General features: G+C 48.3%; 1 protein-coding gene across 4 annotated transcripts; it reads left to right on the forward strand.

Annotated features, from left to right (window-relative positions):
- The first annotated feature begins 921 nt into the window (after positions 1–921).
- Positions 922–27,760, forward strand: NDEL1 (nudE neurodevelopment protein 1 like 1). Of its 4 annotated transcripts, none has more exons than XM_082067388.1 (9): positions 922–994; positions 9,352–9,449; positions 10,877–11,030; positions 12,265–12,413; positions 13,459–13,595; positions 14,939–15,112; positions 15,892–15,983; positions 18,079–18,230; positions 26,141–27,760. In XM_082067388.1, exons 2-9 carry the CDS (start codon positions 9,364–9,366, stop codon positions 26,226–26,228), a joined length of 1,032 nt encoding a protein of 343 aa, XP_081923514.1. In that variant the 5' UTR covers positions 922–994; positions 9,352–9,363; the 3' UTR covers positions 26,229–27,760. The 4 variants fall into 4 exon arrangements, with proteins under 4 accessions (XP_081923514.1, XP_081923513.1, XP_081923512.1 ...); XM_082067387.1 differs by lacking the exon at positions 922–994 and adding an exon at positions 1,282–1,441; XM_082067386.1 differs by lacking the exon at positions 922–994 and adding an exon at positions 21,382–21,416.
- The last annotated feature ends 121 nt before the right edge of the window (positions 27,761–27,881 follow it).

Raw genomic sequence — 27,881 nt, forward strand, 5'->3', positions numbered from 1 at the left:
AAGGGCAGCTGGCATAGCCACAGTTTTGGTCACCACCGTGCCACGCTGCCGGAAGCATTGGCCCACAGCGAGGGGCGCAGGAGGGCATCCCAACAGCACTGCCTGCCGCTAATGACAGGTCAGCCAGCTAATTGCAGAGGGTAGGAAATTAAGCATGCAAAGGAAACTTAAATATCAGGTCAGCGGAGCTGGGGGAAATTGGCTGCAGGGCAGGACCTGCTCCAGCCCTCACTGTCCCGTGGGCCTTTGGGCTGCAGGGGCAAATATGGAGGGCATGAGGGCAGCAATGGGGGGCAGTGGGCAAAACACCCACCAGTGGGGAGATGCTGCACAGGAATGGATGGGAATGCTTGTGGAAGCCATCAGCCCTAAGCTTGGCTTGGGGCCAGCGGGGTCCCAGGGGGGTTCAAAAAGCATCTCCCCACAGTAAGTTTTCCTGCTCGAAGGGCTGTTTTGGGACAGAAAAGTCGTGCAGAGGGTGAGGAGAGGGGCTGTCCGGGTGGGCAGGGCTGTGCTGTCGGGCCTGCCTGCTCCCCTCTCCGCCGCTCACTCTTAGGGATGGATGTTCAGGGTCCCAGGACTGCTGTGCCGGTGCCTGGATCTGCCCCTCCCGGGGGCACCGGGAGACGGCAGTTTCCAAATGCGATAGGACGGGAGCAGGGCTGCCCCCGGGGGCGGACGGTGGGACGCGGGCGAACAGCTGGGGGACCCCCCACGCCGTCCCAGGGCGCGGTGCGGAGGGTCGTCCGCGCTTCCCGGGTGGGGACGGGACCCACAAGCCGGGTCCGCGGCCCCGACACCGCCCAGCCGGGGACTCGCCATTCCCGCCCCACGTGGAACCGCCCCGGGGGCCACGCCCCCCGCCCCTGCGTGCCGGCCGCGTCCCGCCCCCCGCCGTTACATCACGGGCGAGGCCCCGCCCCCCGGAGTACCCGGATAAGGCAGACCCGCCGCCGGCAAGCGATGCTGCAGCTGTGACAAGGGATGCGCCGCGGTGAGTGGTGGCGGCTGCGGGCGGCAGAGGCTGGGGATCCCCGCGGCCACCGCCAGCCGGGCGGAGGTGGAACGGGGAGGACGGGAGGTAGACGCGGTGGAGGGGGGGGGCGCCCATCGCGGTGCCGGGGGCTGCGGGCCCCGCACTCCGCCGCCGATTGGCTGCAAACTGACAACGGGGCAGGTCCCGCCCTCCCCCGCGCGCTATTGGCTGGCGGCGGACGTTCCCCGCCTTCCATTGGTGGAAGCGAGTGCCTGTCACTGACTGGCCCGGCTAGCCCCTCCCTGTCCGGCCGCCGCCCTGCGCGAGCCGGTTCTCCCGTCCGTCGCCTCCTGAGGGGCCGCGGCAGCGCGGGGGGTGAGGCGGCGTCCGGGCGCCCCTTCCCGCCGGGAGCGGCCGGGCCTGCCCGGGAGCAGCGACCTGCGGGAGAAAGCCCCCTTTTTAAAGGTATTTTCAGTTGAGCGTAAGGGAAGGAGCTGTGTCGGGTGCGGGGCTGCCTTCCCGCGGGCAGGCTCGGCGGCCGAGCGCGGGTTCGCCCTCAGCCTCCCGCTCCTGGGCCCCGGGCTGCCCGCTCTGCCGGGGCTGCTGGCGGGGCCCGGGCCCGCAGGACGGAAACGCGTTGTCTTATTGCACCATCGCGTCTGGCTTCCCCTCGTCACGCCTCGCGGCGGGGACGGCCGTCGGGCCGGGGACACGGGGGGGTCAGGGAGGGAGGGCGGCTCCAGCAACCCAAGGGTGCGCTTGTGAGGCAAAGATCAGAGCGAAATTGCAGAATTCGGATGGGTTAAACCAAAACTGTCCAACCTACGGAGCCCTTCCAGCTCCCGGGTGTTCCTGGCTGCCCGCCGGTCGGCAAGGGGCGGCAGGCGGGGGGACTCACCCCGGTGCCGCCGTCCCCGGGGCTGGGGCCGCCCCTCGTGTGCTGTGTGGCACAAGGACTCTTGTTTTCCCTCTCTCCCTGGGCTGGGTGGGCTGTGCTCCGTGCCGGTCCCCACGCTGCCCCGGGCAGCCAGGCTGCCTTTGATGGTGAATTGCTTTTGACTTCACTCCTTCTTCAGAGCAATTTCCAAATGCAAAGGGACTTAACCGGGTGTGTGTGCAGAAACATGCGGCAGAATGAAGTTCAGAGACTGGCCTGGGCTGTCACCAGGGAGCACGGCGGCTCCCTTCGCAGTCACTGTGCCTCCTTTGTGGGTGCCTTTGTCCCAGAAGGTGTTTATGTTTCTGTCTTCCCTCCCCAGTCACAGAGGGGAAACTGGATGTATGATTTGCCTGCGATCTCATGAAATATTCGGTGGATCAGATGACCAGGGTACATGTCTACTGAATATTTTTTCAGTAATTCTGTGAGGGTTTTTCTCTGAGGTTTTTATTGCCTCCTTCTGAGGAGTCCTGTTATATTTCGTATAAACGTGACCAAATTCGAGCAGTCCCTGCCTGTACTTGCAGCGTGATGAGTTTGACCTGAGTTGCAGCAGACATGCCGTAAAGGAAGAACACATCTGACACAAGAAGAAAGACATTACTAGAGTTAGACTTCCAGTTGAGTGACTTCCAGTTAATATATCTGCTTCCTATGGAGGAGGAGCACTGTCCTCACCCACCCACAGCCCAGCTTCATTGCTCTCGACCAGTTTGCACTGGGAGTATTTGGTGACTCAGGGCTTCTTTGTTCCCTCTGAAACTATCTTGACTTGGTCATGAGTGAGGAGAAGAAACAGAGGTCACTTTTCGGGGCCTGTGGCATTCATTGCCATCAGAGGTGGTTAAATATGTGAAACTGCAGAATAAGAGCTCTTTGGGTATTTATTTTTTTGTTTGTTTGTTTCTTTGTTTGTTTTTGTTTGTTTTTTTTCTCTTTTTTTTTTTTTTTCCCCAGAAACAATTCCTGGGCACCACAGGGGGTGTTGTTAGAAGTATTAGTAACTAAGAGGAAGGAGCTGTCCCAGGGCAGAAAAGTGGCTAGCAGGATTTATATTTATTATTTGTATTTATTTTTGATACATCAGCAATGTGACTGCACAAGCGTGCTGGTTGATAGTGCCAGTTAACTGCAGTTATACAGGATATGACAAGTGTGGGTAAGTACTGTGCTTTTTGGATTAATAGTGTGAGGTCTGCCCTGGAACAGATGCTCTGTCTTGTTTTCAGATCCAGAGCTGGCTGGACTGTGTGTTTATGGTTTGTACATGGAGGCAGAGCCCAGGTATTCTCCTTTCAGTTCACACATGTGAAGATTTGATCCTGCATGTCATTGGGAGTTACAGGGATGAAGGGATCTGTTCAGAGGCATAGTGATTTAATTTCCTTCCTCCTCTTTAGAGTAGAGCCCTCCTTTTTTTCCTGACTATCTAGAGGTTGCAGACACATAGGGTAATTCCTCGTTTGGTGGAGGAGGAAAGAAAAGTGAAAGGCAAAGAAGAAAGTGGAGAGAAAACACAAGACTGATGTCTGTGACCTTGGTGTGACCAAGGAGTCTTGTCTCTGGAGAATGTCTGGGAGTAGACTGCCAAAAGGTACAGCAACAAAGTACTATTTATTCCCTCAGTCTATGACAGTTATTTTCGAGATGCAGGGAAAGTCAGACTACAGAAAGGAAATGGTGTTTTTATAGTCCTTATTGAAGTTTGTGACACCACAAACATAATCAAGATAAACTAGGAAGTGTGTTCAAGCAAGCTGCCTTTTCACTATTGTGCTGCACTTGTCCATGGGCAGAATAAGACATACCCGTCAAAGCATGTTTTTCTTGACATGATTATTGTGTCCCTTGAGGGCTACTCTGTCAATACAGCTCAGCAGCAGATTGTGCTGCTTCCCTCTCCTGATCAACGTAGGGTTTGGGGATTTATTTTTAATTCCCATCTTGTTAAGTGCTTACTGAAGAGACCTGAGGCCCCGTCTGTTGGTGGCTGGCCTGAAACAAGCTTTTGGGTGGTATATTTCAAAGCCATTTTCCCCTCCCTGGCACTGGTAGAACATCAGTGATGTAAAAGCAACAGAACTCATTCCTCTTGGAAGAAACCTGTGCCAAGTGCTTTTTTCCTGTCTCTTGGTCACTTGTCATTCTGCAGTGTCCAGAAGCATCTTAGCTCTCTGGCCACTGCCTTTTCAGGGAATGTCGTCATCAGGAAGCTATTAATTGGTGAGATAATAGGGAGGCCCAAGGGACCTGTGTGTTGTCATTAGTCACAGGCCCTTTGTGTGTTGTAAGCTCTCAGATAAATTCATTGCTTCTGGGTAGGATGCTCGGTCCTTTTTCAAGGTTTAAAGATAAACCAGGCAATTGTGAGTTTGAGAAGGTGCAGGTTGGATGGATGGTCTCCAGAGGTGGTGGGGGGGTGTGCAGGTACGTGGCAGCCTGTGCCAGTGGTGTAAGAGTCAGGATCAGTGCTCCTGGTGCTCGTCAGGTCTCACTGACTGTCCTAAGAGGTGGTTTTCCAAAGACCAAGGCAGGGAGAAGCATACCCTTTTCTCAGCCTTCATTTCCTTCTCGGGTTCCTGTTTATTCTGCACCCTTCTGCCCTGCTTGGATTCGTCCCTCTGGGTTTTCTGGGAATGGAGTTGGGAGCAAATTGTTCTTGTAGTCAGGGCCAGGTTGTTCTGGGACATGCACAACTCCAGGGGCCTTTTCTTCATCTCTGCAGGTACTGAACCTGCACTGGCAGCACCAACCTATTTGGATTTTACTTTTTAAGGCACTTCAGTGGTGTTACTTGGAGACAAATAGCATCGGGTGTCTTAAATTTCCCATGTTTGTGAAAGGGGTAAATGTTTTTTAATACTGAATTCTGACACCTTTGGTAGTTGTAGCTTCATTTCTGAAAAGAGGCTTCTTGCTTCAGTACCTTTCTTCTGGTTTCAGGGTGTGCATCCCAGCGCTTGCTAACTCATCGACTTTTTTTTTGCCCCACTGGATGTTATATATTCACAAGGTGTGTGAACCTTGGCCATGTGATGTAAAGCATACCTATTTTATTTGATTAATAAGACTGATTCCAGGAGAGGCTGTTGAGATAACAGGGCTTTACTGTATGGTATTTGGTTATCTTAAAGACTTTTAGTCTGAACTTGGCACAAAGTTCCTGCAGGTAGGATTTGATTATTGCATCCTGTGGCAATGCAGGATTTATTATTATGGCAGAGGAAGGAGTGTTGTGCTGATGTTCTGCTTTTTTTTTCCCCTCCCCTGAAAGCTCATATGCTGCTGTTGTAAGAGGCAAGGAGGCATTTGTTGTGGTTCACCAGAGAACATTCAGTTCAAAAATAGTACTGCAGGAAAAGACAGAGGTTCAATTTCCGAAGCAGGCAGCCTTCCAAAACACAGATGAAAGTGCCTCCAGCTCCTAATTCAGGATAAGGAAAAACAAGCACAAATTGATTGGGGAAATCTAATCCATGGCTTTTGTTTGTTTGTTTTCTGTATTCTAATAAGTGCAAGACAATGCAGATTTGTGTAGATTTTTTGGCTGGAGTGCTCAGGTTCCTTTACTTGGAATCCTCATTGAATTTTGGAAAAAAAAAAAATTTGGAGCTTCAGGGGTTTAGGGGGTTACCTCTTGGTTCTCATGGTTTGAAAAGATGAAAAATGGTGGAAACAGGGTTTCTTCTGCATTTCTGTCTGTGAATCAGCATAAAATGGGCTGAGGAAAAAGACCTAGTTGCTGATAGTCCTTCTTGTGCTCTGCGGCAGCTCTGAATGGTGCCAGCACCCAACAGCAGAGTCATTCTGGCGAGAAGGGGATGACTGCGGCAATTACATGGCACTTGGCAGTTTTGGGGACTCCGATAGCCAGAATGGGTTTTTATCTCCAGAACTCAAGGCCAGATGTGAGCTTGGCAGAATTTCTTTGAGTCTTATTTTCGGTAGTTACTTGTTTAATTTCAAAGATCAGTGGAGATGTATGTTGCATTCAGTGGTGGGGCAGCAGAGTGTGGGTGGGGGAGGCTCAGCACTGTGGCTTGTCACACTGGAGTGGCCTCACTTGGCCTCTGCTTAAGTGTTTGTGTTTGGTGTCTGAAAATACTGGGCAAACAGGACTGTGAGGAAGAAAACTCGTGGCCTATGTGCAGAAAAACAACCTGTTTATGAACATTAAATAATATTCATTCACTTTATATGGCAAATATTAATAAACTAGGTTTAAGCAGGAGAATGTGGTGTGATTAAAATCGGGAAGAATGGTTTATTCAACAACTCGAGATGCTGCAGGTAAATACTGGGTGAGTTGCGTCTGCCTCTGAGCAGTACTCAAAATCCACAGCTCATCCTTACCACAGTGCATCAGTGGGTTAAGTTCACTTTGAGAGCAGGGTGGAGTGGATTCCCGGCTGTGGAAGGGGTGGGTAGAAGTTGAAGCATCGTGTTATATTTCAAGCTTAGTGTTTTGGTCTGATATTTGATCCAAACCCTAGCAGCAGCCACCAGTCACATGGAGAGTCCGGGAAGCTTTTTTAAGGTGCTGTGTTACACTTCAAGCTATGTTTGTGTTTTCATGACTTAGCTGAAAGGTGGTTCCATAAAGATTTCAGTTTGGCCTTCAATGCAAGATTCCTTAAGCTACTTGAAAAATACTGTCTGCATGTTAGTTTAGTTACTTCAGCTACATGTTGGATTCAGCCTTTGGTTCTTGTAATATATAGAGGATGCTGAGCATCTCACTTGTAAGGATGCTTTTGTAGGTGAGAAACCAGATTTGTCCTCTGCAAAACTGCCAGCATTTTGAGAAGATCTTAACCTACCAGCTGCTTGCTGCTCTTTTTTTTTTTTTTAAAGAAAGATCACAGCTTGGAAAAGCTGTTCCGTTTTAACAGCAGAGAGTTACTCTGTCCTGCTGACTGTGTAAGGGGGGCTTGAAAGGAGCCACTGCATTTTGAACGTAGTTCTTGTTTGAGAGCTGCTTCGGATCCTGGAGTTATGCCCACGTAGCTGAGTTTTCCCAGGGTGCTGCATGAATGCTGAGCTGTGTTGTCATGAATTTCGAGTGGGCAGCAGCATAAGCCTGCTCTCATTTTCCCTGGAAGACGCTGCTGCATTGTCCTGCCTGTGTCCTGAAAGCCTCAGTGTTGTTTGTCAAAGGCTCGATTCTGCAAGTGCCACATATGCAAAGAAGCCTGTGAATAGGAAGGGTTTGTCGTGGTGTTTCTCAGCTCCTCACATAATGCCCCGAGCTGGGACACTGGTGACAGGCTGAAGCAAAGCAGTTCTTCTTAAACTCTTGGTATTCTGTGGGCAACCGATCTCCCACATGTGAGATGTTTAAAATTGTCTAGTTATGTTCTGATAATGCTTAGGAGTTGCTTTCTGCCAGGCATATGCATGTGCTTTGATAGGCGTGTGTTTCTATGCCATAAATAGAAATTATGTCATATATTTCCTTGAACAAACTTTTCTCTAAATGCATCCTGAATTCTGCTGAGGGGTGGCTTCCTGGCTGTTTACCTTTTGAGATCAGCTCCTCTGGAGCTGTGGGAGCTGACTGTGTTCTGTGCTATGCCTCATTTATTTTTGGGGAAAATGTACTACTTGCTGATCTGAGCCTCTCAGGGTCTACTTGTATAGAGCTGAGTGCCTTAAAGGGAAAGGTCAGAAGGCTTTTACGGAAGCGGTTTCAGCGAGATCAGTGTGGGACTGATGTTACAGACAACACACAGTGGTAGCCAAGCTCTTCACCTTTTCCTGATAACCTGGATCGCAGTTCGGGAGCTGCCGGGCATGTGCTGAGCCACAGCAGATGTCTGCTCCCGGAGTGCACCTGGCTGCGAAACCACAGCGGTTTGGAGGTGACTCATGGGCTCTGCATCTACTATAAACACTCTTTTGCATCAGACTTCTGGTTTGTCACTGTGTTGTGATTGAGCTGCCTTGGTAACAGATGCAACTGCTGAAGCAAGTACACCCGAAGAAATTTTTATCTGACAAGGTACAGCAGGACTGAAGATGCATGAGCTGACGGAATTGTAATGTCTCCACTTGTATGTTTTATTTTCTCAGTACAGGGCAATGCAGAAAATTAAACACCATCAGATCTCTCAGGCAGCGTGGAGATCTGATCCATGACAAATCTGCTTCCAAAAGTAAAAGCTGTAAAGTTAAATAAACACAATGCCGGAGTTGGGGTGTTTGAGGTGCTTTGCACCCTTTGGATAAATTTGATCTCATGCCCTTGGATTGTGGCAGCTGCAGTCTCAGCTGAAGAACAAATGTGCCGGTTCTACCTCATTTTATTTGTGAGCTAAGTGCCAGTGTGTGAAATGAGCCTGTCTGCCCTCTGATGACAGCATGGGATTGTTTTGTCCCACTTTTAGGTGTCTAAAATGTGGGTCACTGAGATGCAGGACATATCAACGTGACAATTTTAGGTCTGAGGCGTCAGTGTTGGCTATTGATGCCTGTTAGAATGTGAAAGCCAGGCCTTCTAGGTCAGCTATCACTGATTGATTGAGCTTGCTGCAAGTGTTGTTTAAAGCCTCTGCTTTAAAGAGAGAAGAGGTTGGTTTCAGCTTATTCTTATCTGGGTGTTAATAACAGAATTGGAGTCTTGACTTCAGGACAGAGGCAGCAAAACTATTTGGACCACTTCTGTGACCTGTATGTTTTATACAAAGCAGGAATTAGCTAGGACTCAACACAGGAAGAGTAAATTTAATTTTAATCTCTGCAGCCTGACGTGTTAGTGGTTGGCCTCAGAGTGTTTGTCCTTGCTCGTTATGTGCCTTTTCAGCTCTAACAGGAGTTGCAGTGTGCATTGTTGTGTTAGCAACAAAAGCCAAAATCTCTTTCAGAACATTTTATGAATGAAAGGGGAGACTATGACAGCTGTAGATTTTTATATTCTTATCAACTGTGGCCCTAAGTGAGCTTGTGGCATTAACTGCTGTTTCAGTGGCAGATACAAAATACAGCCAGAATTTCTGGTCTTATTTTGGGTTCCTGCAGGAGCATTTGCAGAAGCTGGATAAAATTACGTTGCTTGTTGCAGCAGGTCTCTGTGCTGAATGACGCTTGCTGGGGATCATTAACATCCTGCTTGTGGGTGCCGAGTCTGGAAGCCGCCGTCAGAAAGACTGTGGCGATCAAGCTCTTCACCTTTTCCTGATAACCTGAATTGCAATTCGGGAGCTGCCGGACATGTGCTGAGCCACAGCAGATGTCTGCTCCCCGGAATGCACCTGGCTGCGAAACCACAGCGGTTTGAAGGTGACTCATGGGCTCTGCATCTACTATAAACACTCTTTTGCATCAGACTTCTGATTTGACACTGTGTTGTGATTGAGCTGCCTGTGGTACTTAGCAGCAGTTTTGGGGGCGATCTGCCTGTCTATCTTGAGCATGTTCTTATGTTTGTCTCCTGCAGGTCATATTGATCATGGACAGTGAAGAAATCCCAACTTTTTCCAGTCCAAAGGAGGAAACTGCATATTGGAAAGAGCTTTCCTTGAAGTACAAACAGAGGTACTGTTGTAGATTTGCAGGCTGGACCATTATTTGATTTATTTCTCTGTAAGGCTACACCAACGTGACTGTTTGAAATTTTAGAAAGAATCTCTGCATTTCCAGCTTTAAATCTAGCTTTAAAATTTCCAGCCTTGTGGGAGCTGAGTGTCTCTTGCACAGTGTTACGTGCCATGAACTCCATGCTATGTTCCGAGCATGTTTGAGCAAGAGCAGAGCCCTTTTGCGATCATGTGCATCATTTTATAATTAAAGTGCTGCCTTTAGTAGTATCTTGACATTTATCATAAGAAGGCGCCTTAGGACTTGTCTTGTATCTTTACTGTTCCCTCGAGCTTCTTGTAGTTAATTGCTGGTATGAAAAGTGGCTGACTTGGTGCTGCACTTTATTGAAGTGTTTTGTACCTCATAGTTCAGCCTGTACTGGTTGTTTGCATCTTTTAGGGGCAATAGGAATTTTTGGTCACCAAAAACAACAGGAGAGGTTGCTGTCTTGAATAAAGCTGTGCTTCTTGTGGGGGTGGGCTGTTTTGTTTTGTTTTTCCCTCCTTGTTGTTGCAGGGCGGGGCATTGGAGACTCCCCAGTTTATTTTCTTTGGAAAACTTCCTTTGCTTTCAGTGTTCCTCATGTGCAGTTGAGGTGAAGCCAGTTAAACCCTTCTCAAGCCCAAAGAGCCTATGGTGCAAGTTGCTTTTTTGTTTGGTTTTGGGGTTTTTTGGCAAGGAGGTGTTGGGCATGTGGAGAACCCCAAGCTGGTTTTGGGTGTCAGAAAATTCTGTATTGGACACCAATGGGTATGTTGTTTCCTAAAGCCTTTTTAGTTTTTTCTGCTGCTTGCTAAGAGATGAGCATTACAAATGGGAAAGATGTAAATTTAATAAGCCAAGAATGTGGAGTGGCTACTTCCAGTATTTAATAACTTGCAGAGGTATAAGATAGGTATGTCTGGCTCCCTGCCAAAGTGCTTGGTAACCTTAAGATTCAAACCTTGGTGCTTTTCAAGAACCTTAAATTTTGAGGTAGTGCAGAGATCCAGAAACTGCTGTTCTCTTTTACAGTTTTTGACCAAAATCAGATTAAATGTTTGCTTAGTTCATTGACTTTATCAAGTCTGCTAGCAGTGAAAGCTAATGGAGTACAAAGTGGTTTTCAGACTCCCATGAATCCTGTAAATAACCTCTATACAGGTTTGTATTCACACATGCATTTGATGTAGGTCTTTGGTTTGATGTAAGAGAATTAATTTCCTTTTATACCTAAGCTTAATGTACTTCCTCTGTTTCCCCATTTTTCATTTTCTCCTTAGAGGTCTATGAATGACACTTAAGTATTTTAAAACTCCTGTTTTTTCAGCTTACCGTTTTAGAAGAGCTGTGGATTTTGTTTTAATGCCGGATTTTCAACTGATGAAATCCTCTCCTTACAGCTTCCAGGAAGCTCGTGAAGAGCTGGCTGAATTTCAGGAGGGAAGCAGAGAATTAGAAGCTGAGTTGGAGGCACAGCTAGTGCAAGCTGAACAGAGGAACAGAGATTTGCAAGCAGATAACCAAAGACTGAAGTATGAAGTGGAAACACTAAAGGTAGTTCTTTTCTCATTTTAGATTGTCTGGTCTGTTCTTGATCACAGAGGATCCAAATGAAGTAAAGGAGTTGTCTGTTTAAGATCCGGACTTAAATGTGGCATGTGCTCCAAATAAGGCTGGCGTCTTACCAGGGAAATATCTGATGGAATTTTTCTTGTTCACATCATGAACGTCTTGTCATGGAGTTTGTGTTCGTTTGTTTGTGGCCTCTATGTTTTGCCAAGTAGTAGATTTATTAGTTACACAGGCAACATTAGGGTGGCAACAGGGTGGACAACACAAGAATGTTTTGTCAGACCACTGCATTGTTGTCATTCTTTGCAACCTTATTTTTTTGCTCAGAAGGTCTCCTTGGTTTTATGAGACCTTAAGGAAAGCTGAAGACTTGTGCACATCTTTCAGAGAGAATCTCCTACTTCATTCTCTACCAGCTGTATGTGTGGAGACAGGAATTGCAGAAGGATCTCCGTGTGCAGAGGGTAACTTGTAATTGATGCCTCTGTGTTAACAAGTTCTTGCCTATTTTTGGAATCTTAGAAAAGCATAATTTTTTTTTGTAGTTTTAGGTTATTTTAACAAAGACAAAGGTTGGAAACCTACCCAGTGAAAGTGAAGTTTATGGGATTACTTGTTTGTGTATCCAGTCCCAGCTATATCTGTAAGGCTGGTATGTGTTTTATAAGGTCAGTAGTTTTTCCGTAAGCCCCTATTGGCACCCTCAGAGCTGGTGAGAGCGTGTTTGGGAGTGAATTCTTCCAGTCTTTTGAAGATGAGCTTGTGGACCTGGAGGTTTTGTAATGGATTTCACTGGCTCTCATTTTTGCTAATGGAGATGTCAGACAATATCTGGTAACAGCGTGGCTATTGTCAAGGGAGAGGCACTGCAGGGGCAACTGTGCAGTTAGATTTCTCTCAGGCTTCCTGGATACTTGAGGCTTCAGAGCAGCTGTCAGTGCAGGCTGTTGGGAACAGATGCAGGGATGCATCTCTGAGCAGCCAGCTGTGTCATGGCGAGGTGTCTGTGCTCAATGCAGCATTTGTGTTTTTATTTTATGTCCACTTCTGATGTTCAGAGTGTGTTCCTTCTGCCTCTCCTGTGCTTTTTCTGTATTACCAGCAATCCCAAATCAGCAATCTGCAGCAATTTTGTTACTTTCTTTGTCCTGTTTTACTACTGATGACTTGACGAATGTACATGACCGATATTTATCTCACTGTTTCGTTATTTCAGGAGAAACTGGAGCACCAGTATGCGCAAAGTTACAAGCAAGTGTCATTGTTGGAGGATGACCTGAGTCAGACACGGGCCATTAAAGATCAGCTGCATAAGTATGTGAGGGAGCTGGAGCAGGCCAACGATGACTTGGAACGCGCGAAGAGGTGAAGGCTGCAAAACTCTTTCCTTGGAGTTTTCACTAGATCTTTTATTTGCGACTCAGATTGATCATTTTGTTATTCCTTAAAAGGGAAAATAACACACATTCAGAAAAACCCAAGCAAACCCCAAGACACTTTGCACAGTGCAGTTTTCACCTCCAGTGGCTGGTGGCACTACGTTACAGCAAGAAAGGACCAAAGTGCTTTGAGGTCCTGTGAGAAACAAGCAGTGCAAGCAGGCTCAGAGCAGGCCAGGGCAGGGCACTGCTTGTGATACTTCCAGCTCAGTGACTCTCCTCATCTATTTGTGATCCTTGTAGCTCAGAGCCCCTGTGAAGTAAGAAACTAATGCTTTACATAGTCCCTTTTAAATAAAACAGGCCAAAGGAGTGTCCTCTTCCCTTGCATAACAGCTTAATGACTCTAGGGAACAAATGTACCCTTTTATATATGCATAAAATGAGCAGGCTGCTGTTACACCCAGTTTTGGAGTAGGTCATGTTTGCATTTTGCTGAATGGGAATGTTGCCACTGATTCAGTGGGACCAGGAATGAGCCGCTGGCTAACTGGCAAAAAGATCTGAGAGCTGAGGGCCTGTTTCCACTAGGCTCTTAACCTCATGACTAACTTTTGACACACATGAGTTATCCCACTGACATCATGGAACAAATTGGGTCTAAGGTAACATCCCAGTGCTCTGCTTTCTGTGTTCACGGGGCTGCTGCCTGGCCAGAGCTTTGTTGAGCACAGCACTGCCGGAGCTAATGCACTGATCAGACATACAGCTTGGGAAAAATGGAGGTGGGTGCGCTGAACTGGCTCTTTCCCAGCTCTGTGGTGCATCTCTGAGAGCCAGATGCTATCATGTTCTTTTATTGTACCCCCTGCTTCTTTGGAGATCATTAGTTCTTTCTAAGAAGCATTTCTATAGCTTTCAAATTACTAACTTGAATGTAGACTCTGCTAACATTTTTCTCTTCTTATGTTTTGAATAAGCTTTTATGTTAGCTGAGCTGAAGAACCTAATATTCTGGATTTTGTTTCTAGGGCAACAATAGTTTCATTGGAAGACTTTGAACAAAGGCTGAACCAGGCTATTGAGAGAAATGCGTTTTTAGAAAGTGAACTGGATGACAAGGAATCGTTGCTAGTTTCTGTACAGAGATTAAAGGATGAAGCGAGAGGTACGGCTTGCTCGATTAGTTCTGTCTTTGTACGTTGTTGGTTTGGTAAGAGAGATGTGTAGCAACCAAAGCTCATGTTTATAGAAAGCCTCACATAATGAGACCTGACCTGAATGTGTTAGGTATTCTTAACAGTATGCTCTCTATTCTTTGCATGTCCAGTGTAGCTAAGAGGAAAAGTTTCCTCATGCAGGACAAAATATGAGATTAATTCAGGATTTTAAACACAGGTAAGAAAATGCTATGTTCCACAGATAGAAGAGAACTGAGGAAGTGTGCCTCAAAAGTTCCCACTTGCTGTGATTTTATGCCTTATACAGGAAGGGAAATCACAGGAAATGACAGAGAAATGCATGATAAATGGTGAAATAACTTTATTCTGAAAAATCTCATCTCCTGTGTTCCTTCTAAATCTGTTAGAAATTGCCTGGTTTATTTAAGGTGTTCCAAAGACTGCAGTTTGATCTGTGGGATGGGAGATGTTTGGGATAGTGTTGGGATAGTGTTGGGGTATGACTGGAGTTGGGAATTCCCCAGTGGATTTCATGGAGGACGCTGGAGAAGCGTTTTTAAAATGTTTGGTGGAAACTGATTTCTCTAGTAGTGGGGACAATCTGTTCATCAGCTGGTGCCTGCCATTAATGTAGTTTAATTAGTGGGTTTCAACTTTGTTTCCCAAGTGAAGCTTTCTAAAATAATTCCTCAGTTAAGGCCTCTTTGAACCAAGTTTATGCCTCACAAGTTGAAAGCCTCTGTTGGAAGCACAGGGTTTTTACAATAAATATGAAAAGGGAGATGAAGTATTTTCTGAGGAAATGCATGTATTGTAATTTGGGGTTAGGGCAATAATAGTGGAAAATAATGGCAAAACCTAGGGGCCTGTTTTCTAGAACAGTAGAATAATTGACAAAAAACACATGTTGTTTCTTGGATGAGTCATTTGGAAATTTTTAGCATTTGTTAGGGTAGCAAATCTGCATGTTATTCCCCCTGACAACAAGCAGAACACCAGCCACTGAAAGAACTGAGATGATGTCAGACTCAAATATAACACTTCTGATCAAGCAGCCACAAATCCTCTTCTAGGAGCCCAAATAGATTTTTTTTATTTCAGCTGTGCTGTTTTACTTAAAATCAGTTTTTGTTTGTGATGACTAAAAAGCTGTAATATGTTATACAACTAATTTTGCTCTTACATGCTGTACCAGATCAAGGCAAGGAATAAGAGGTCTCTGAAAGGTTAAGTTGCTCTGCCCAAAAGGATCAATCCCCTTGTAATGTATTGTTTGTTTGCATCTAATCCCTCTTTTTTTTCTTCTCCTCTCCCTTCTCTCAACCCTTAGACTTGCGGCAAGAGCTAGCAGTTCGGGAAAGGCAACAAGAAGTCACCCGAAAGTCAGCACCCAGTTCCCCAACTCTAGACTGTGAAAAGATGGATTCGGCTGTCCAGGCGTCTCTCTCCTTGCCAGCTACGCCTGTGGGAAAAGGATCAGAAAATAGTTTTCCTTCCCCAAAAGGTGTGATTCTTAGAAACTGTGTCTAGTTGTTTGGCAGTATGTTCAGCTTGTTAAAAAACAATTTCAGACTAGGTGCTTGTTAGTGAACTTGAAGTAAATGCAAGGTATGTGTGGATCCCACATGCATTGTGTTTAAATCCTGGGGCAGCACCAGGTGCATTTAAGGAGCATAATGAGTAAATAGCACAGAAAAGGAGGACAGGAAAGCTTAGATACTGCTTTTGGCAGGGTGAGGTTTGCACTCTGCAGTAGATGCCTGCATGAGAGCACTGAAGACATTTGGGATTGCAGGGAAATGCAGCGAGTAATATTTCTGCCTAATTGTGGAGTAGGAGTGGCCAGTGATTCTGACAGTCTGGTGTTTCCACCCATACTGTTTTCTTTGTGAGGCAGCAGGATGTCCAGTTCCACTCCCCATCTGGAAGGCTCTGGACAATCACAAGGATTAATACATTATTTTTTGAATTATGAGGAGTAGATTCCGGAGGAGGCTCTGGTTGGATTAGGTGGATTGTGGGCAGTAGCCTTGCAGCTGGAGAGGGCGTGAACTCTGCCTGTAGGCCTAATGGGAAAGCAGGCAGCGGACAGGAATTAAGCTTTTTCATTTTTCCATGGCTAGTGATCATGTTGTCTGTGTGTTATTGTGGCACAACTGTATGAAGAGTCTGCAGTAGGATTTTTAGATTTACCATTTTATGTAGAAGTCAGTTTATTCAAATTTATTTTAAAAAAAAGGACCGTGGAGGAGTAGAGCATATAATATGTGTCTGTGTTTGCAGCTATACCGAACGGATTTGGTACCAGCCCCCTTACTCCTTCAGCTAGAATATCTGCACTCAACATTGTGGGAGACCTGTTACGGAAAGTGGGGGTGAGTGCTTGGGACTGAAGCATTCCTGGCTCTGTGCTGTTCTCACTGAGCTTTCATCCTTGTGCACAATTACAACAAGGCCTTGGCCCGTGCTCAATACATGCTGTAGTTTCAAGATTATCCACATTCGGTGTTTAGTATGTGATAATGTATATTTTTTAATTATCTTGATTTTTAAAGCATGTTACTAATGTTTTGATGCCAATTTTGTGTGACAAAATTCATATTAGGAGTAAAATGTTTCTCACGCGCTTTGGTGTATGGGCTTAGACACTGTCAGCTTCCTGTTATTGCTTTAAATGGAGCCTGCAGCTTCCTCTGTAATGAGATCAAGATGCAGAGCTGGACCTCAGTCTCTGGGTGCCTGCTGCACACGACTGGGGGGCTGAGATCACGCTGCCGGTGTCTCCTCATGCCTGAGGAGATCTACAACGAGTGCTGGAAAGGGGGGGCAAGAAGGAGGGAATCTAGAAAATTTTGATAAGAAAGTGGGAAAATAAATCTGGAGAAAGCCAAATGTTCCCATCTGTAGTTGATGGGGAAGTGAAATGCGTGAGCCTTTAAAGAGATTACTGCTGCAAGTGGGGAAGAGTGGTTTAAACATCTGTTATGGTGTTGTTTAGGATGCCAGGCTTTCCAGCTGAACGAAGACATGACTTCTGAGTTATGAGAAGCTTGTTGCCATGCCTCAGTGGTTCATGTTTTGATAGAAGTGTGGATTGCCTCAGTGCCTCGCCTCTGGTGCTGATTTCCCTCTGTGGTTAAAACCGAGAACAGCAATATCTGCAGTAGAGACAGTTGTTTTAGCAAAGTTTGAAATTAAAACTTACCCCATTGCTCATATTTTGAACCAGTGAGCTCGTAGTTTGTTTGAAAGGGCAGCAGGACGACTGGGGTTACGAGTGACAGGTTTAAAATGGGATCATTGTGAGTAAGAGTCTGCAGGGGATTTAGGGAGCTTAATCACAATCCTGGGTGATTGCTCTGTGAGGACAGGAAATGTCAAATAAGCAGCTTCCTGCCCAGCCTGCTCTTGGACACATGCTCTGCCACAGATACAGAATTCCAGCTCAGCATTTGTTTAGTAATAATTATAGGATGTTCAGGATTTATGTGGGTTTGGCTACTCATAGGATGCCCCATCCCAAGCCTTAGACTCCCTTTCTCTAGAAGAAGATGTGATAGCATGTTGGTGCCTTATTGATGGAATATTTTTCTGTGTGGAATAGGACCAAACCCCATGTTTGGGGAGTTGAGTTTTTGTCTCCAGTGGATACATTTGCAAGTGTCTGGTTGCCCCCATGAACATGTAACAAGTATTTGCAAGGACTTTCTGCTAGACCAGATGACTGTTAAGTTAAGCCTCAGTTTGTGACAGATGGCAGAAAGGGCAGATGATGTTCTGAACTAAAGGAGAGAATTGGGATTTTGGTTGCCCTCCTGCCGGGACTCAGATGTGGCAGAGACTGTCACCTTATACAGGGGAAAAAGATCTCACCAGACTTGTTTGGAAATATCAGGGATGAGATACAGACCACAGAGTTGGGTTTAGCTGCTGACTTTGATTCCTCCTCTTCATTGTGCTGTGGCTGTAGCACCTCTTGTTTTGGAGCACATCAGTGGGGCTTAAGAAACTGTCTTTGTTTTGCAGGCCAAGATTAAGAAAGAAATGCTAGAAGGCATTGTCCTGGGGAATAAATTCAGCTTTCTAAATATGCAGTTCCTCCCCAGACTTGAGCATTCTGCTTTAGGCTCTTTCTTAGTCTTCTGATTAGCTTATGCCAGCCTTAGTGCAGCTGGTGAAGCAAGAAGTTGTGGTAACTTCTGCTAGGAGTTGGCTTCCTTATTTTAGGTAATTGAGTGTTGACATGTTCTAAAATCTGAGCTCTAATGAAACTGAGCTGTGCCTGGCAGCAGCATCAGCATCTCATTGTGTGGGTTTCCTTTGTGCCTGGCTGTGGTTTACAGCTTTCCCCAAAGGTGACCACACTGAGCTCCTGGTCATGGGGTCATGATAAAGCCTGAACTCAGACAGCAAAATACTTTATCTTAACGGTACTACTTTTTTGACATCATTATTTTTTCCATTTCACAGGCCTTAGAATCCAAATTAGCTGCTTGCAGAAATTTCGCAAAGGACCAGGCATCACGGAAATCCTACATTTCAGGGAATGTTAACAGTGGCATGATGAACAGCAATGGCACAAAGTACCCTCATCCAGGGCATACTTCTTTCTTTGACAAGGGGTGAGTAAGGATATATTTTTGCCCTAAAGGGAAGTGCGTTTCAGGATGCTGCATGGAGAAGAAGCTTTTCTTGGCTTGTCTTTAGCCCACTACAGCGTTCAACCTATAGGGCAAACAGTTTGTGGAGCTAAAATCTCAAGGGTGTGGGGAAGGTGGCAGTGGCGGTTTCTGTAAAGCAAAGCACAAAGCAAGTGTGATTGTCTCTTAGCTGATAAGATGTCAGTGCCTGTCCCTCTGCTGCATAGTCTCTTGGTGGCCTCATCTCTGGTAATATAAAACCCCAGCAGCAAACCTGCTGGTGAAGCGAACGTGCTCTTGAGTAGAATCTGAAGTGGTGGTGGAGTTGCCATAACTACTGGTGCACTCGTGCATGGGGAAGTACGTTAACTGCAAGTGTGGAGCTTTCCCTGGTGAGAACAGCTGCGTGCAGGCAGTAATGTTCACTTGTATGGTGGTGCCCTGGTTGCTCTACTTTGCCCTTTATTAGGGGAAAAGAAAACATCATTAACAGTGTAATTCTTGCTGATTGAGGGGGCAGCTGCCTCCGTACTGGCTGTGCTGTGCGTCAGCCGTGAAGCCAAAAACTGCTTTCACTGGAAAAACTACCCCATGTGCCTCCTGTGAATCACCCATGGTCAGAACTTCCTCTGGGGCACTGGGAAGTGGTTCAGCAGGAGGATTTTTGTGGTGCAGTGCACTGTAGTTGTATGAGGAGCCCCGAGGAGTGGGATGAAAAGCACAGCGCTCCTCTGGTGTTAGCACAGTGGTGGTGTGAGCTTTGCTTGGTGTCACTGGGCAAAACACCCTCCTTGTTCCCTGCACGGTACTGGTCTTTTATGCTAAACCTCAAGGCAGTACAATTTAATGCTAATATTCAGCGCATCTTCAATTCTGAATTTATTTTTGAGAATTAAATGAGCTGTTAGCAACCTGAGGAGTGCCATAAACAGAGCAGACAAGGTGAGCTTCCTGCAGTCATCCTGGTTGGAGCTGACTCACGTTGCTATGTGGGTAGCAGGGCAAGTTGCATCTTAGAAACTGGCAGTCAGAGTTTTTAGAGCCGCTGTTGTTTTCTGCATTTAGAAAGGAAGAGTTTGGAGACTTAATGAAGTCAGTGTCATGTGCAAATAGGACAGACTTTTGGGTTGTCTGTCTACTGCGAGGCTGACTGGGGCCAGTGCATTGCCCTAGCAGTGCTCACACGGTACGTGAGGTTTGGGTGTAAGCTGTCATGGTAGCTGCCAGGTAGAGATTAGAGCTCTTCTTACGGGGCAGCATGGCTATATTGAGTCAGGGTGTGACAAATAAGCTGATTGCTGTGTGGGGTATGGTCACTTTTAATTATCCAGATTGTCATCACACTTATCTGGGCTGGCTGCCTTGAGTTAGGAGCAGGTTTTAGCTGGAAAAGGCTTAGTAACGCAGGCTCCTAAAAGGTAACTGCTGCAGCAGAGACAGAGGGTATTAGTGGTCTAGAAAAGGGGGTGGGAGTGACTGATGTATCTACAAGCTGTTATTGATCCCTGCATGGCCTTACTGTCCTATCTGTCTCCCCTGCACCCCACAGACAGCTCACAGCGGGGTCAGTGCCCTGTGCCTCTCCCCTTGTGCTGGCTCCTTCTTGGTGTTGCTGCCCCTGTTGAGCTCTGTGCATGCTGGGGGTGATTGTGGTGTCTGTGCTGTGTACATGTCTCCATGGCTGCCCTGTAAAACCTGGATAATTCTGTCGGCAGGTGGAAGCTAAACCAAGCTGTTACTGACGTGAGGGCAGGCCCATCATGCCTGCATGCTGCAGCAGCAGCCGAGCTCTCGACTGTGCTGGCAGGCGTTGGATCCAGAGTGCAGTGCGGTGGCTGAGCATGAGGGGCCTTTTCTTCTCCCCTCTCCTCTCTCTCCAGCCCCTGCGCTCCCCTCCCTGACCCTAATTGTTGCTGGGGCCTGAAACAGCCACTTGTGTTGGTAGATCCAATCTGCTGCCTCTACCTAAAGAACAGCTGCTTGGGTGGTGGGATGGGATGGTGGTAACTCAGCCACATCACAACAGTTCCTTTTACTTTACTCCCTCTGCTGTTTTGTTGGTTAAAGTGTTTGAGTCTCCATCTCCCAGCAAACATGTGCTCTTTGTGTCCTGAGCGGAGCTGAGCAGACAACTGAAGACTGCGATAGGCAGGAGCTGGCAGAGGGGAGCATTGCTTTAGGGCACAGCTGGGCTTGCACCAAAGCTTTGCGGGGTGAATTGGGAGAGTCAGGACTTAGCTACTTTTCTAAAACTCAACAATGTCTGCCGTAAGATTAGTTTACTGCAGCGTTGTTCTTTCAGGAAAAAGCTGTTTCTGTCCAGAGGCCAGGCCATGGCAGGACAGCACCTGAGGATCTTCTCAGATAGATGGATACTTGTTTTTCATCATTGTAATTGTTCTTAATTGGTTCCAGTTGGGGAACAAAATGGCTCTGACCTTGACATCCTCCACAGAGGTTTGGTACTTGAAGAGCAGAGCTGAGCCAGCCTGGGAGCCAACCCAGGCTGCTGGTTCCTTGGGGCACTAACTCGTTTGTCACTGCTCCCCACTCCCCTTCCTGCACTCCTGAATGTCAGAGTCCTTGTAGTTGATATTTATTTTCAGGTTATTTTTGTGAATCTGTTGGGCTTTGTTTTAATAAAACAAGCTAAACTTTGAATGCGAGAAGTGCCTCTGCTTGTACACTCCTAGCAATCCTGTGAAGCTGTAGGTACATTTACACAGTGGACACTTAATCCACAACCCTGAGCATAACATCAGACTGTGAAATCAGGGTCTTCTTTCTGTTCCCTAGTTAATTTTACAAAAATGTTTTCCTGGGAAAGAGAGGACGGTGGGTAACTCAGGTGCAGGTGAGTAATCCTGTGTCCCGTCATGTGCTTTGCAGTGCTCTGGGCTTTATCCAGGTGACATGCTTGCAGCAGTGGAGCTGCTGGGAGTGCTGCTTGTTGCTGAAACAGGGACCCCCTTCCTGCCTGTGTAGAACAGAGTCTTCTTAGGCTGAGCTCAAAGAAGAGAGCTCTGGTGAGGTTCAGTTTAATGCCTTTGCTTTGCCCCATTTCTTTGCTCCAGGGCTATGCCCAAGAATGTCTTTATTGTGTGCATAAACTGTTTTAATTTTTCTCCACTAGGCGTGAAAAGGTCATATTCCCCACCTTGGTCATGGGTAAATGAATTCATTTGCACTGATAAGCTGCATGCGTTTTAACTTCATGCTTGGAGGTGCGGAGTCGGTGGTTACGCTAACTGCATGACATAGTTCTCTTAGCATTAATTACAAACTAATAGTCTATGATCAAAGCCTGAGGCTTTCTCCATACTTCAGATAAACTCCTCTGCTGCTGTGAATCGTTGCAACCGTAAGACTGAGTGCTGCTTGCTTTCTTGATCTAGTTAATATTGCTTGAAATCTGTGCATGTTTGAATGAATTGGTCACATTGGAGATACAGGATGAAGTAACCGTGCTGTTAATTTAGTTAATTTTGAAAGTTAGTTTGCCCTTTCATGTTTTCCTTCAACACTTTGTTCGCTGCGGGTTGCCAAGGTTCTGGCTAACAGGAAAGCAAGTGTCGGCTCGGATACGCTGGGAGCTGGGGAGAGGACATGGTGGGCTGAAATGTGGGCAGACAGAGCTGTGCTCCTGCGCCGTATCCCCATCCCGTGCCAGCTGGGAGCACTGGGGTGACACAGCCGTGCCAGCGAGGTATTGGGGTGCCAGGTGCCGCGGGAGGGGTCCTGCAGCACAGGGGTTTGGCACAGACACAACCTGCCGTGATGAAGGGTTGGACTTGGCTCCGTTATCAGCCTCTTGAGGGAGTGCAGAAGGTTCCCTGTGCTGTCTTTGCCAGCCTCATCTGCCACAGCCTTGTCCCCATCCTCATCCTCACACCTCCTTGCACCTCCTCTACCTCCTTGTGCTGTTACTGCTGTTTGGGAGAGTGTCATGTTTTGAACAACTGACCTGCTTGAAAACTCACTTGTCCTCTTGTTTTCTTGCTGGCTGGTCTCCAAGTATGCTTTGAACACGTCCATTCGCTCCTCAGGCCGGGCTGTTCTGCTATGGGAGAATGTTCTCTGAGGTTTTGTTGGATACTTAGAGTTGAGGGAGTCTTGGAGATGAGGTGCCAAGTACAAAATACAGCTTGGAATACAGTTTAATGAGTACAAATCTACCTTTAGCAATCAGGGTGGAGAAAGCGGTTGGAAACAGGAACGAAGTCCACGCCACTGCGGGGTCAGAAACATCCATCAGAAACCACCGAGGGGGATGTTTCCAGCAGTGACTGGTGCTTTTGGCTCCGCACCAGGACCTGGTTTCTCAGGCAGTCCAGAGCAAGGGCACAGCGTGGGCCCTGCAGCGCACGTTGGATCGGGCTTGAGGGACAGGGAGACGAGGCAGCAGCACGAGGCAGGGGACCTGGCTGGATCAGTCGCTGCGGGCAGGTCTCCAGGCCGCCGGGCAGCGTTGGCTCCGTGCAGCAGAGCCGTCGGCGCTGGAGCGACGCGTGTGCTGCTCCCGGCTCTGCTGGTACCTCGGGGGCACAGCACAGGGACTGTTCCCAGCTCGCTTCTGGGCTTTTAGGCAGGAGTCATCCAGTACACTGCATTATTTGTTATTTTTTACAGTTGCTCTCTTTAATGTATTTTATTTTCCTTTACCTCTGTTTCTAACTGCAGTGATGCTGATTTTTCCCTTTTTTTTTGTGCATTTTCATGTTACCAACAGAAATCTGTGGCTGGGTTAGAGCTCAGTAAGCTCAGCCATAGCGCCAGCTTTCAGTATCCTCCTGTTGCTGCTGCTGGTCAAAGCCCTTTCCTGGGCTCCGCTTACTGAGCTGGCTCTCAGATCAAAGCTGCCGCTTTATCTTTATTTCTCCACTGAGGGCAAGTTTGGGCCAGCAGGATGAGATGAACAATGCAGGTAACTGACTCCAAGAGATGATCCTGGGAGAAGCTGCCACAATCAAGTACTCTGGGCTGCCTTTTTTAATTAGCAAACAATGGGGAAATCTCAAAAGGCTTCTAAATGGGGTCTGTCTTTTCCATCTTCAGCAGATGCCTCCTCATGTCTCTTTTGTGCATTGTAGTGCTGGGAGCACTTCACATCTTTTGCTGGTTAATTCTTGCAACATTCAACGCTTATAGCACTCATTGCTGCTTTGGCTCTGAGATGGGGCTTGGTATCCCTTCTTTTGGGTATCACCAGATTATTTGTGACATGGGTGATTTAGGCAGAGTTCTGTCATGTCTGTGTGACATCTGTGCTCAGCATTTGGTGGCTTTGTGGCACCTGCCCTTGTATGTGTGCCTCTGGGAGATGGAAAAGGGCACCTGAGCTGCTAAACCTGCATCTGTAGAGGGTTAGAGATGTGTCGCTCTGTTTAAAAGGAGAAAGTGCCTGCAGGGGCAGGTCTGTCGGGTGGTGATGGCTTCAGGGAGGTGTTCTCCCCACAGGTGGTGGAAATCCAGTTTTGGAGCAGTTGGTGCCCCAGGATCAACAATATTTGAGAAGTTTCTCCTGCTTTATTTGGCCTGTCCCTCGTTCAGCCCATGTGCTAACACCATGTGTTGGGTTTTGACTCACATACATCATGTCAAGGAGGTTGTAGCATAGAGAGTGTTGGTCTCTTCTCCCAAATAGCAAGTGACAGGATGAGAGGAAACGGCCTCAAGTTGCGCCAGGGGAGGTTGAGGTTGGATCTTGGGAACAATTTCTTCCCCAAAGGGCTGTGGGGCATTGGAACAGGCTGCCCAGGGCAGTGCTGGAGTCACCAGCCCTGGAGGGTTGGACAGACGGACATGAGGTTGTCAGGACATGGGGCAGTGCCGGGGTGGGTTATGGTTGGACTCGATGATCTGGAGGGTCTGTTCCAACCAAATGATTCTGTGATGCTCTGTCAAGGAGGCAGGTCAGCAGTGGCTGGGAGGAGGCTGCTGGTGGGAAGGCAGCAGTCTTGCTGCGGGGGTGATGTCCCCCCCGCAGAGCTGCATGGGACAGCCGGGTGGCAAGGACAGGCTGCGTGGGGAGCGATGGCACTTGTTGTGGGCTTGGAGGGGATTGGCTGTCCCCAGCCTGTGTGCCCCCGGTGGGAGCAGGGCGCTGGCTGCACCCCACACAGGCAGGGCCAGCCTGTCCCACTGCCCGTCAGTCACAAGGAGTGGCTCTGAATTTAGTGCAGGAATCGTGACAAATCTGTCGAGCTTGGCTTTAGTGTGACTCAGCAAACACAAGCACTTCAGGCTGCTGATGTGGAGTGTCCCTTGTCCCAAACCCTTTCAAAAGGGAGCAAACTACCACATTTTAATCCCAGTTTGTGGTGTGTTTTTGTTTTGTTTTGTTTCTCCTCCCTGTCCTACTTGGCAGAGGTGCTTTCTAGCTGAGGGCTTAATTTGCAGAATCATGTTGGGATCAGATTGGCTTTGTGCCCCTATATCCAAATGCAAATAGCAAAATACATCTGGCCCTAAGCCTCTCCCAGCAGGTTTTTATTGCGTGCAGCCAGGGATGCTCTTGCCTTTTCCAACATATCACAGCAATGCTCCAATGGGAGCTGAAGTTTCCAGCTGAATGGTGAGGAGGTGGCAATGGCGGTTTCTCCCGCTCCGCCCCGGTGCTGCGCTGTGCTTCAGGCCCTGCTGCTGTGAATGTTAAAGCAAGAGAGGAAGCAGCCCAGCTCTGCAGGGAAGGGAGCTTGTTGGCACGGGAATCTGTCCTTGCTCACAATGCTGAGATTTTAGCTCTTCATTTGCTGTTTGGGAAGGATTTGGTAACTGCCCAGTGTGACAGCAGCAGCCCTCTGACTTTGCTGGCAGGGTTTTTGCATTCCTGATCCAGGAGATGCAAGGTCACTGAGTGAAGGCTGCACAGGAACGGTGTGCCAGGCGAAAGGGAGCGTGGAAACGGTGCTGCTCTCTCCTGGGGACACTGTTGTGAGCCACTCATGTGTGACCTGCTGGCACTTTGGTCAGGAGAGACCTGGGTGGCACCTCATGGGGTGCTGGTGGCTCAGGGGCTGCTGGGGAGCAGACGGACACTGTGGCGGGGACCTGTCCTTCCTTGTGGGGTGCTGGGGGTGCTGTCCCCACCTTCAGTGTTACAAACCTGACCACAAGGGCAGGGGCCTGGTCCTGGGAAAGAGCGGGGGGGGATGTGCTGTACTGGTACAGGGGCATAATGACTTCTGGTTGTCAAGGCCTTGGTGCTGGTCAGCAGATGGGTAGCCAGGGCAGATGCTGTGTGTTGAGCCTAATTACAGAAGATGTGTCAAAGCTGTAGGAGAGAGAGGATTCTGGGGCCGTGGAGGCACCCAGAGCCCCCACTGCAGTCCTGCCAGGGGCAGCGGCAGCTGCTGTGGTTTCAGCAGAGCCCGTGTGCCATTGCCAGGTGTCCATCCCCGGTACTGGGCAGAGCTTGTGCAGCCACCCATGAAGGACGTGGGGACCTCACTCCCGGGTGTCTCCTGGGCAAACAGGCAGCAGTTCAGGGGAGGGGTGGTGGGACTCAGCCTGCAGCGTGGCCCTGCTGCTGCTTCAGCTGCACAGACCCACTCGAGCTGCCCCAGCGGGCCCAGTGTCTGTGCAGGAGCCACTTCTCCCATCCCAGTGTGGTCACCTGGGTCACCAGCTCCTGGCTGTGGGGTTGAGCACCTGCTTGTGCGTGTCCCTGGCTGGGGGTGAACACTGATCTTCATGGCCAGAGCTGGGAGCCATCATGGTCATGTATTGTCCCTACTCCCATGCCCACTGAGCAGCCACTGTGCAGTCAGGGTGACAAATGCAGTGATGGGGGGGACACCCTGTCTTCCAGCTTCTGGTGGTGGGGAGAGGTGAGTGGTGCCGTCTCCTGGGGCTGCTTGCCACTTAACAGCCTATCTCTTGTTGCTTCTCAGGGCGGTAAACGGCTTTGACCAAGGTTCCCCCGGACTAGGAGCATCCCGACCATCCTCAGCGCCTGGCATGCTCCCCCTCAGCGTATGAGCCTGTGGGAGGTCGTGTTCGGACTTGCGGATGCTTTTCTCAACCAACCAAGAGAAGAACTGCTCCCTCTTCCTCCCTCTTCTTGCCCTGATGGAACACGACCTGCTCCCCGTGACCAGAGGAGTCCGTGTGCTCACAGCCCTTCGTGTCATGTTAATACAGTTTATTTCCTCCTGTTGCTGTAGTGGACAGTCTCTGACTTGGCCCCCAGGCTGAGCCAGGCAGCGCTCTGGTTCAGGGGATGCAGGAGTCTTGCTTGCCAGACCTTGGCCGGGCTGTCCTCAGCCCCTCGCTTTAGCTCTTCTCTAACTTAGATTTGGCACAACACAAACAGTGGCTGCTCCTCTTAATGGCTTCCTGGCTCCTGCCTCTCTCACCATCCCGGCTCTGGAGGGGTGGCTGCTGCCCTCCCCCTGAGCCTCTGGCCTTGGACAAGGAGCCTTGGAGGGGAGGCTGTGCTGGCACTTGGGACATTTGTGACTTGAAATCAGGTCTAGGTTAGTGACTCAGTTACTGCAGCTTAAAAAAAAATGCAGGTATGTGGCTGTCACTGCAGGTGTGGGGCTGTCACTGCAGGTATCTTGTCTGGTGTGGGAGCAGGCAGGGGAGAATAAAGCGGGGGGAGGGATGGATGGAGATGGATGTGGCCACCACCTGCCCAGCACACATCAGTCACAATGTCACATGCCCTAGGGTGAGCAGGTAGGGCTGAGCATTGCTGGAACTTTCTCCTGGGGTGCTCCTGCACCCTGTAGCCGGGGGGCAGGACCCTGTCCAGCTGCTGCAGCGGTCACTGTGTCCCCAGCACAGCTTCCCTGGCCCCAGCCTGTGCCATCGAACTGCCAACTCCCCAACAGGGATTCTTGGAGAGCTTTAGGAAGCCACTGACCTCGAGGGCTGTGCTGCCTGTGACACCCCCCGTAACCATCACTACCATATTCTGACCTGTGTAACATAGGAGTGGATTTCACAGCATCGGCTATGGGCTTCTGTGACAGTTTTGGGTGACTGTGAACCTTGTGGGTCTTTCAAGCAACATCTTTGTGAGATTTCTCCGTCTGTGCCTCAGAGTTGGTGGATTTTTTTTTTTTTTTTTTTTTTTAACTGAACCAGCAAACCTCTCGGGGTTTGAGCTGTGGGTTCAGAAACCGTCACCCTGTCTGGTTCATCATGCTCTGTGGCTCCTATTGGTTCATTTACAAGTGCTGAGAAAAACCGTCAGCCCCAGCAGGAGGGGGTGGGAAGCCCCTCCTTGCCCTTGGGGTCTGTATGGTCCTTCCTGTGCATCCTCTGCTGCATTTGACTGTTTACATTTGTTTTATTGTACATAGGTTTGTAAACATGGTCTCTTTGCCTAAGATCTTTGTACATAACTAACTTGGGCTTTGTAGCTTTATTTATTCAAAGTCTATATGGCATGTTTGGATAGGACAGTGTACCATGCCACCACAGTGACACAGCTCATCATGTGGTTAAAACAAACAAAGCCAAATGAGAGTAAACTTCCAAAAATAAAGTTCTTTTAATGTGGAGTTGGTGGATTTTGAAGAAATGGTGGCAGTGTCTGTATTGTCAGGCTGCGCAGGGAGGGCGTGATGGTCCCGCTCTGTGCTGCCACCCTCAGAGCTTTGCTGCTTCATTCCAGCTGAGGAA

Source organism: Streptopelia decaocto, assembly GCF_964273445.1.
Source record: "Streptopelia decaocto genome assembly, chromosome: 16".
Lineage (NCBI taxonomy): Eukaryota > Metazoa > Chordata > Aves > Columbiformes > Columbidae > Streptopelia > Streptopelia decaocto.

Coding starts and splice junctions, on each gene's coding strand:
- NDEL1 (XM_082067389.1), top strand. CDS start 9,364: ATGGACAGTGAAGAAATCCCAACTTTTTCCAGTCCAAAGGAGGAAACT. Junction 9,450..10,876: donor TCCTTGAAGTACAAACAGAG/GTACTGTTGTAG, acceptor CTCTCCTTACAG/CTTCCAGGAAGCTCGTGAAG. Junction 15,984..18,078: donor ACCTGTTACGGAAAGTGGGG/GTGAGTGCTTGG, acceptor TCCATTTCACAG/GCCTTAGAATCCAAATTAGC.